The sequence below is a fragment of the Mus caroli genome, unplaced genomic scaffold (genome assembly GCF_978045245.1).
Source record: "Mus caroli unplaced genomic scaffold, Mus_caroli_1 scaffold_1, whole genome shotgun sequence".
Lineage (NCBI taxonomy): Eukaryota > Metazoa > Chordata > Mammalia > Rodentia > Muridae > Mus > Mus caroli.
In genome coordinates this window covers 27,629,324-27,640,155 of record NW_028227256.1, presented here as the reverse complement: position 1 = coordinate 27,640,155, position 10,832 = coordinate 27,629,324, and the positions used below count along the sequence as shown (strand labels likewise).

At 39.7% G+C, this 10,832-nt stretch overlaps 1 protein-coding gene across 1 annotated transcript; it reads right to left on the bottom strand.

Annotated features, from left to right (window-relative positions):
- Window positions 1-436: 436 nt before the first annotated feature.
- Window positions 437-1,207, bottom strand: LOC110302626 (aly/REF export factor 2-like). The gene has a single exon (XM_085835686.1). It carries the CDS (start codon window positions 1,205-1,207, stop codon window positions 437-439), a length of 771 nt encoding a protein of 256 aa, XP_085691812.1.
- Between the last annotated feature and the right edge of the window lie 9,625 nt (window positions 1,208-10,832).

The following is a 10,832-nucleotide window of genomic DNA, read 5'->3' as shown; positions in this document are numbered from 1 at the left end:
AAAGACCCAAACTGTGTGAGAGTTACTCATTCATCACAAAAATCAGTCATCAATGATGTCTTATTACTTCATGACACAAGAATACTTGTTCATTTCTACATATATTTTTATTATGGCAAAGGTGAAAATACCACCTTCACAAAAGCAACTACTACAATTTATCCACAAAATAAGTTAGTACAAAATATGTGTATTTCAGAATGGACAAAATAAATAAATAAATAAATAAATAAATAAATAAATAAATATAAAGAAAGAGAGAAAGAGAGGGAGAGAAAGAAAGAGCTTTACATGGGTTTAAAACATGAGAAAATAAATAGAAAAAAGAAGCAAAGGAGGATCCACCATTGTCTGCCAGGTCCAGTAGCCCAGCCTTGGTCTCCGTGTCACAGACCAGGCCTCTGGGTCCCATTCTTGTGCAGATTTGCTCAGTTGTTTAGCTGGTGTCCATCATTTCCCAATAAGCATCCAGCTGGTTGTCCAACTCCTCTGCAGATAGCTGCTTCTGCTGCTGCTGCTGCTTCTGCTGCTGCTGCTGCTTCTGCTGCTGCTGCTGCTGCTGCTGCTGCTGCTGCTTTGAGTTCTTGCTGGTGCCTCTCCCTTTTTCCTGGCTGCCTCCAAGTGTCCCTCTTCTGGTGCCTCCACCACCAAACCCTCCAGAGCCAGGGATTCTTGTCATGCTGCCCCTGTTTCTGCTTTGTGCAGGTCTTCGGTGTGTATCAATCTGTGAGGTGACAAGCTGGATGTTCATAGGGCGGCCATCCAAAGGGACGCCATTGTACTCTCTCATAGCCTTCAGGGCATCTGCTTTCCTTTCAAAGTGCACATGTGCTGTCCCTAAACTTTGTCCAGAGCGATCATAGTGCACAGCAGAATTTCTCAACGTTCCAAATTCAGCAAAGAGTTTCTGAATATCAGCATCTGACACCCCGAAGTGCAGGTTTGACAGGAGCAGCTTCCCACCGGTATCCATGTGGTTTCCAGCCTTGAAGCTACCAAGGAATCGGTCATGCTGCCACTTGTTTGGAAGTTGTTTTGGTCTGCGGTATGGTGCCAGCCTGTTCCTGGCACTATGGGTGATGGTGGGCTTGTACCTCTTAGGCCCAGTGCCTCGATTCACTCGGGAATCTGGCCTGTTGTGACGTCCTTGTTGGATCTTGTTCAGCTTAATGATGTCTTCCAAAGACATGCTCATTTTGTCAGCCATGGCGGGCATGGATTTGGGTCCTGGATCCAGCTTACCTGATTTGAAAACAAAATTTTAAATTTTGTTGAAAGTGCATCTGTGGTTTCAGCATATTGCATCATTAGTCAAGAGGGAAGAGTTCCTGAAAACTTGATTAGGAAAACCAAGGAGTTTGAACTTAATCAGTATATACCCACAAAGATTTGAATTGAACTGGTATATGTAAGTGTAACTTCTATCCATTTTGCAAACGATCGAACTAGTTAAATACCATTCTGGTCTACTCAGAATGATTCCTACCCAAACTCAGTTCCTTAACACCACAGTTTAAAAAAATATTGTAAATATTGGAAGAAGCAAACCAGTGAGCTGAGCCCAGTGTCTGGGTGCCAGAGTCAGAGGAGAGAATAATTCTCCCATGCAAGACATTTGACCTCTGCCTGCCTGCTGTAGAAACACAATACCAAATACACCAGAACAAATTTGAATAGAAAATTAAATAAAACCAGTTTGTTCATGTCTACATAGGAAGATATTGTCACAAACAAAATACAGTAAAATAAAAACAAATGTTTTTAATCCCAGTCCTCGAGAAGCAGAGGCAGGAGGATCTTTCCAACTTCCATGGTAGCCTGGCACACACAGCCAGCTCTAGACTCTCCAGGGTTTGCCTTGTAAGTCCTGAACTTCAGAAATAAATGACACTATCTGTATACTTTACCAGAAGAAGAGAAAACATGTTAACAAACATAATTAGAATGAAAACCACCACCCAATTTCAAAAACTGAATTATTTAAAATCAAATGTATTTAGAGTTGAGTGTTAAGTTTAAGTCTTAGGAAAGAACTATTTCATAGCTCTGAAGAGATTGAACTCTCTTCGGAGACTTTGGGCTCCTCGAGACTCATTGGTGTGGTTCACTCACCTCTCTGTCAAGTCTTCTGTCTCAGGGCAGACTGCAGAGAACCCTTTGCTCTCTTTGTAGCTTGCCTCAGCTCTCTCAAGTGTGCTGTCTAAGCCTCTCCAAACTCCTTTTATACTCCCAAGGACCTCCCACTCCCTAGATAAGCCTATCCTGTCTGATAATTGAATCACGTTTAAACACCACAATTAATTACAATCCTTAAAGGGGCAGAATACTAAAGAAAGCAACGTTTACAACTCTAACAGTTGCCAGAAGAAAGGACTGGCTAATTCAGTGCAATACCCAATAATCAGACTAAAAGTTTTATTTTAAAATGATTTCACTTTATCCCTCTTAACATGATTTAATCTGTTGGGTTTTTTTTTTTTTTTTTTTTTTTTTGAGACATCTGTCCTTGAAAACTCTGTAAAGCAGAGATGGCCTCTGCCTGCCTCTGCCTCCCAAGTGCTTAGATTAAAGATTTTGACACCTAATGACTCAGTAAACAATTTCTAAACTTCTTCCAGCAGATAATAAAAACAAAAATAAAGAAAACAACAATCGAACAAAAATCAAAGCCAAAAAAATGGTCACAATATACAGGATTCTATGACTGCAACAGACAGGGTCACCAAGACTGTCCTTTAGAGGGGAGTCACACAGACAGACAACTGCTGTGTTTCTTGCTGGGCATCTGACCCACGGCTGCACATGTGCCAAGCAAGTATTCTGCCACTGAGATGCATTCGGAGTCCTCCGAGAAGTATGTTAAGAAGGAGAATAAAATGTATGGATATTATATTAAAAGCAGGAAGGCATTGAGGTACAGGGACTTAGTGTTTAAGACATTAGACTCAGCCATCAACTCCTTTAGAATGAATCTCACTGGGCTCCATTCTGATTCATCTCAACCTCTTTTATGGTGGAGATGACAGAGAATATTTTGATTTGTTTTGTTTCCCTTTAAGACCTTGTCACATTGTGAAGCCTAGTACCCAGGTTGGCTTTCCTCAGAAACATAGATGTGCTTGCCTCCCTCTACTGAGTCCTCAGATAAAACCCATGGGCCACTCTGCCCAGCTCAGAGAGATATTTTTGAAAGAAGTATCTTTCTTCTAAATCTTCAAAATGAAACCCATCATCACTATATCAGCCAGGGATCTCTAGAGAAGCAGAACTTACAGAATGAATCTCTACATAGAGAAAGGGGATTTATTTGAATGACTTATAAGTTGTGGTCTGGCTATTCCAATGGTTTTCTATGGATGGAAAATTTGTGAATCCACAATCCACTCCGTCCACAAGGCTGGAGGTCTACACTGGTCTTCAGCAGAGATGCTGGGAACCCAGGGAAGGGATAGATTTGCAAGCAAGGTGGGAGCAAGCAGACAATTATTAAACAGTTCCTCGTGTTTGTCTTTATGTAGGCTTCCAGAAGAAGGTGTGGGCCACATTAGAGATTGGTTCTCTTTAGGCAAGATTCAGACTAAAGATGTGTGCCTGCCTGCCTCAGGATCTGTATTTGAGCTGAATCTCCCCATGTAACATTAAGCAAAAATCCCAAAGTGATGTGCCTTCTCTAGGTTTTTGTTAATTCCACATGTAATCACATTGACAACCAGGAATAGCCATCATGGTCACTTTATCCCCATAGTCATCTACTCGTTTTCAGAGACGGGGTGACCATTTGTTCTGGAGTCAAACTTCTGGACTAAGAGATTATCAAATTGTCTTAACCCTCTAAATGTTGTTTGTCGTTTGTTCTGGTTATGAGATGTTCTTTACTGTGAAACTCAGCTGCTTGTAACTCAGGGGTGGACCAGGTTGTCCAGGCTCTCCCAGAGGTCCTTATGCCTCTGAGAGAGTGATATTAAAGGTCTGTGACACCATGCCCAACCTGCAGCCTTCAGAGCAGCTGGAAATATGGGAACATAGCACTATATTTGTTGAAACAGATTTTTTAACCTTTTTAAAATTGTGTTACCTTGTAAGACCCCCATTTTTAAATAACAAACAAACACATACACACATTCACATACATAAGATATAAGGATATACACGCCTCAGAATGTCCCCAAATATGATACTAATATACATAAGAAACATATTATTTGTTGAGAAGTTATAATAATTAAATGTTGCCTTTGTGCGTCTTTGAAATCCTGCACAGGAATGCTAATCTGTTTGGGAACTTGACATGTTGTAAGGTGAAGAGATGTCATGATAATAATTAAGGAAGAGTTCAGAATCGAAAGATTATAAAAATTTCCCCTTTCTGAGACACCCCCAGTAATATAATGTTGTGAAAAGAATACGATTCTTTTCATGTGCTTTCACAATTTTTTTATTAGATATTTTCTTTATTTACCTTTCAAATTTTATACCCTTTCCTGATTTCCTCTCTGAAACCCTCCTACTCCATTACCCCTCCCCCTGCTCAGGAACCCACATGCTCCTGCCTACCTGTTGTGCAATTCCCCTACACTTGGACATTCAACCTTCTCAGGGTCAAGGGCCTCTCCTCCCCTTGATGACTGACAAGGCCATCCTCTGCTACATATGCATCTGGAGCCATGATGAACAACCATGTGTGTTCTGTGGTTGGTAGTTTGGTTCCTGGCAGCTGTGGGGTCACTGGTTGGTTCATATTGTTGTTCCTCCTATGAGGCTGCAAGCTCCTTCAGCTCCTTTGGTCCTTTGTCTTGGTTCTCCTTTGGGCACCCTGTGCTCAGTCCATTGCTTGGCTGGGAGAATCTGCCTCTGTATTTGTCAGGCATTTGCAGAGGCCCTAACACTTGTTGTCATTCACAATAGGGTTTGGGTTTGGTGACCGTATATGGGATGGATTCCTAGGTGGGGCAGTCTCTGGATGACCTTTCCTTCAGTCTCTGCTCCACACTATTTCTCTGGATCTCCTCCCATGACTATTTTGTTCCCCCTTCTAAGAAGGACTGAAGTATCCAAACTTTGGTCTTTTTTTTTTTTTTTTCAGCTTCACGTGGTCTATGATTGTTTCTTGGAAATTCCAAGCTTCTGGTCTAATATCTAATTATCAGTAAGTGCATACCATGTGTGTACATTTATGAATGGGTGACCTCACTCAGGATGATATTTTATAGTTCCTCCCACTTGCCTTAAAATTTCATGAGTTTATGTTTTTTAAAAAAGATTTCTTTATTATTATAATAAGTACAGTGTAGTTGTCTTCAGACACACCAGATGAGGGTGTCAGATCTCATTACAAGTGGTTATGAGCCAGCAATGGCTGCTGGGATTTGAAGTCAGGCCTTTCAGAAGAGTAGTCAGTGCTCTTATCTCGGCTGAACCATCTCACTAGACAGAATTTGTTGTTCTTAATAGCTGGCTAGTACTCCATTCTGTAAATGTACCACATTTTCTGTATCCATTTCTCTTTTGAGAGACATCTGGGTTCTTTCCAACACCTGGCTATTATAAATAAGGATGAGATGAACACAGTGGAGACTGTGTCCTTATTACATATTGGAGCATCTTCTGGGTATATGTTCAGGAGTGGTATTAGTGGGTCTTCAGGTAGTATTATCTCCAATTTCCTGAGGAACTGCCAAACTGATTTCCAGATTGGTTGTACCAGTATGCAATCCCAACAGTAATGGAGGAGTGTTCCTCTTTCTCCACAACCTCTTCAGCCTCTGCTGTCACATGAGTTTTTGGTCTTATCCATTCTGATTGGTGTGCAGCGCAATCTCAGGGTTGTTTTGATTTGCCTTTCCCTGATGACTAAGGATGTTGAATATTTCTTTAGGTTGTTCTCAACCATTTGGTATTTCTCTCTTGTGAATTCCCCCTCCCCCTTTTCTTTTTAGCACTGTACCCCATTTTTAAATAGGGTTCTCTTGAGTCTAACTTCTTGAGTTTCTTGTATAGATTGGATACTAGCCCTCTATAGGCTGTAAGATTGTTAAATATCTTTTACCAATTTGTTGGATGCTTTTTCTTCTTGTCTTATTGACAGTGTCCTTGGCCTTACAGAAGCTTTGCAATTTTATGTGGAGGTCCTTAATACACTTGTATTTGAACTTTGTACAAGGAGAAAAGAGTGGATCGATTTGCATTCTTCTACTTGTTAACCGCCAGTAGAGCCACCACCATTCCTTGAAAATATTGTGTTTTTTCCCACTGGTTGGTTTTAGCTCCTTTCTCAAAGATCAAGTGACCATAAGTTTGTGGGTTCTTTTCTGGGTCTTCAATTCTATTCCTGTGATCTACCTGCCTGTCACTGTACCAATACCATGCAGGTTTTTTACTGTTTTTTTTTTTTTTTTTTTTTTAACACAATTTCTCTGTAGTACAGCTTGAGGTTAGGAATGTTGATTCCACAAGAAGTGTGTTTATTGTTGAGAATAGTATTTGCTATGCTAATTTATTATGATTATTATTATTCCAGATGAGTTTGCTAATTTTTCATTCAAAGTGTTTGAGGAATTGATTTGTTATTTAGATGGGGATTGCATTGAATCTGTAGATTGCTTTGAACATAATGGCTATTTTTGCTATATTGATCCTGTCAATCCCTGAACATGGAAGAGCTTTCCATCTTCTGATTTGTTCTTTGAATTCTTTCTTCAGAGACTTGACGTTCTTATCATACAGATCTTTCACTTGCTTAGTTAGAGTCCCACCAAGGTATTTTATATTATTTTTGACTATAGTGATTATTATAGTGTTATTATAGATTATAGTGTTATTTCCCTAATTTCTTTCTCAGCCTGTTTATCCTTTGTGTAGAGGAAGTCCACGGATTTGTTTGAGTTAATTTTAAATCCAGCTACTTTGCTGAATTTGTTTATCAGGTTTAGTATTTCTCTGGTTGAATTTTTGGGGTCACTTATGTATATTCTCATATCATCTGCAAATCGTGATAGTTTGACTTCTTCCTTTCCAACTTTTATCCCTTTGACCTCACTTACTTGTCTAATACCTCTGTGCCACGCTCTCCAGTCGAGTCAGCTTGACAGGCTGAGGCTTGAAAGCTACTCACAAGGCAAAAGAGTTTCACAGAAACTCGCTCCTGGAGTCTGGCGTTCTCTCTAACCCATACATTAATTTTCCATTCCCGAGTTAGTCTAGTGTATGGATCCACATGCTCTCTTTTAGTATTATCCTATTATAAGTGCCTTTTAAGATTGACTTGTGACATAGCTAAAGTCTTCCGCCAGTGTTCCAACAGTCCTAGAACGTCCTTGAGCAAGACCATGGGCTTGGAAGTCAGGAAGAATGTTGCTATTCAGTGACATTCAGAATAGCCTCTGGTACTACACTATCACTTAGAATAAAAGCCAAGTGGCTCCCATATACAGGAATTTACAATGGTTTAGGAAGTAGATCGGGCTGTGGTTTTAGAATATTGCATTATTCATGAGATGGTTAGCTAGAACAGAACTCCCTAGTAAGAACCATGACTTGGGTGTGAAAGCCCTTGCCCGAGTAGAGTAAAGACCTCACACCTGGCTTCTAAGACTATAGTGGAGTTACACCCATACACACGTATTTACAATGGCCTAAGGGGAAGGTGGAGTATGCAATAGACTGAAATAGGAACAATGGCAAGGGCACAAAGCCCTTGACCCTGGCTTCTAAGATTAAGTGAATCTTAGGTGGAGCCCTTGTTGATCCCAGTTGTTAACAATGAATTCTATCCCAGGTGGTTCCCATTAGACCTTCTGTGATTGCATTCCTCTGTTTTATGTAAGATTCCAGTAACCTCTTTGTACCTTGCTGGTGTGTCACCCAACTTCCTTATTGTCTTCTGCATTAAAAAGTCTGATGCTCGATTTGACAAAATACATTCAGATTCCACACTACCTCTCCTGTGTGCATCTGTCTGTCAATTCATCTGACGCTTTGTCCACCCATGACTAGAGACCCTATCCATGCAGACAAAGGGGCCCAGAGGGTGTGCAGCACCTCTGGCTTGGACTCAAGTACTATATTGAATAGGAAGGGAGAGGATGCACAGCCTTGTCTAGTCCCTGATTTTAGTGGGATTTTTCCAAGTTTCTCTCCATGTAGGTTGATGTTGGCTACTGGTTTGCTGTATACTACTGTTACTATGTTAAGGTATGTGCCTTGAATCCCTGATCTTTCCAAGACTTTAGTATTGTTGGATTTTGTCAAATGCTTTCTCAGCATCTAAGGAGATGATCATATCATATCATATCCTTTTTCTTTGAGTTTGTTTATGTAGGGGATTATATTGATGTAGTCATGTATGTTGAACCATACATGCATCCCTGAGATGAAGCATACTTGATTGTGATGAATGAGCCATTTGATGTGTTTTTGGATTCAGTTGGCAAGAATTTTATTGATTATTTTTGAATTGATATTCCAAAGGGAAATTGGTCTCAAGTTCTCTTGCTTTGTTAGGTCTATTTTCTTTTGGTATCAGAGCAATTGTGGCTTCATTGAACGAATTAGGTAGGGTTCCTTCTGTTTCTATTTTGTGCAATAGTTTGAAGAGTGCAAGTATTAGGACCTTTTTGAAGGTCTGATAGAATTCTGCACTAAACCCATCTGGTCCTGGTCTTTTTGTGGTTGGGAGACTTTTAGTGACTGCTTCTGTTTCTTTATGATTTTTGTGATTGTTTAGATAGTTTATGTGATCCTGCTTTAGCTTTGGTATTTGGTATCTGTCTGGAAAATTATCCATTTCATCCAGATTTTCCAGTTATGTTGAGTAGAGGCTTTGGTAGTAGGATCTGATGATTTTTTGAGTTGCCACAGTTTCCGTTGTTATATTTTCCTTTTCCTTTTCCTTTCTGATTTTGTTAATTTGGATCCTGTCTCTGAGTCATCTGGTTAGTCTGACTAACACTTTATGTATCTTGTTGATTTTCTCAAAGGACCAGCTCCTAGTTTTGTGGATTCTTTGTATAGTTTTTTTTTTTTTTTTTTTTTTTTGACTTGGTTGATTTCAGCCCTGAGTTTGATTATTTCCTGCCTTCTCCTCCTCTTGGGCTTGTTTGGTTCTTTTTGTTCTAGAGCTTTCAGGTGTGCTGTTAAGCTGCTAGTGTATGTGCTCTTCAGTTTCTTTTTGGATACACTGAGAGCTATGGGTTTTCCTCTTAGCACTGCTTTCATTATGTCCCATAAGTTTGGGTATGTTGTACCTTCATTTCCATTACATTCTAAAAAGTCTTTTATTTCTTCCTTGATGTTATCATTGAGTTATCATAGAGCATTGTTCACCTTCCATGTATATGTTTGCTTATTGTTGTTTTTGTGGCTATTGAAGACAAAACTTTTAATTAGTGGTCTGATAGAAGCATGGGGTTATTTCAGCCTTCTTTCTTTTGAGGTCTGTGTTGTGGCCACCTAGTTCTGGAGAATAGACCATGAGGTGCCAGCAAGAAGCCGACCCTGCGCCCTAGCTACCCTGGTGCTTTTCTGACCGGAAGAGGCTTGTCGAATTTTTGATCTTAGCCATTCTGATTTTTCTGTGATGGAGTCTCAGGGTTGTTTTGATTTGCGTTTCCCTGATGATTAAGGATGCTGAACAGTTTTTCAGGTGTTTCTCAGCCATTTGGTATTCCTCAGGTGAGAATTCTTTGTTTAGCTCTGAGCCCCTTTTTTTAATGGAGTTATTTGATTTTATGGAGTCCACCTTCTTGAGTTCTTTATATATATTGGATATTAGTCTTCTATCTGATTTAGGATAGGTAAAGATCCTTTCCCAATCTGTTGGTGGCCTTTTGGTCTTATTGATGGTGTCTTTTACCATACAGAATCTTTGCAGTTTAATTAGGTCCTATTTGTCAATTCTTGATCTTATAGCACAAGCCTTTGCTGTTCTATTCAGGAATTTTTCCCCTATGCCAATTTTTTCGAGGCTTTTCCCTCCTTTTCCTCTATAAGTTTCAGTGTCTCTGGTTTTATGTGGAGCTCCTTGATCCACTTAGATTTGACCTTGGTACAAGTAGATAGAAATGGATCAATTCGCATTCCTCTACATGATAACCATCAGTTGTGCCAGCACCACTTGTTGAAAACACTGTCTTTTTTCCACTGTATGGTTTTAGCTCCCTTGTCAAAGATCCTGTGACCATTGGTGTGTGGGTTCATTTCTGGGTCTTCAATTCTATACCATTCATCTACCTATCTGTCCCTGTACCAGTACCATGCAGTTTTTATCTCAATTGCTCTGTAGTACTGCTTGAGGTCAGGCATGGTGATTCCACCAGAGGTTCTTTTATCCTTGAGAAGAGTTTTTGCTATCCTAGGTTTTCTGTTATTCCAGATGAATTTGCAGATTGCTCTTTCTAATTCTTTGAAAAATTGAGTTGGAATTTTGATGGGGATTGCATTGAATCTGTAGATTGCTTTTGGCAAGATAGCCATTTTTACAATGTTGATCCTGCCAATCCATGAGCATGGGTGATCTTTCCATCTTCTGAGACCTTCTTCAATTTCTTTCTTCAGAGACTTGAAGTTCTTATCATACAGATCTTTCACTTCCTTAGTTAGAGTTACACCAAGGTATTTTATATAATTTGTGACTATTGAGAAGGGTGTTGTTTCCCTAATTTCTTTCTCAGCCTCTTTATTTTTTGTGTACTGAAAGGCCATTGACTTGTTTGAGTTAATTTTATATCCAGCTACTTCACCGAAGCTGTTTATCAGGTTTAGAAGTTCTCTGGTAGAATTTTTAGGGTCACTTATATATACTATCATATCATCTGAAAAAAGTGATATTTTGACTT

Excerpts from the sequence above, each read along its gene's own strand:
- LOC110302626 (XM_085835686.1), bottom strand. The coding sequence starts at position 1,207 with ATGGCTGACAAAATGAGCATGTCTTTGGAAGACATCATTAAGCTGAAC.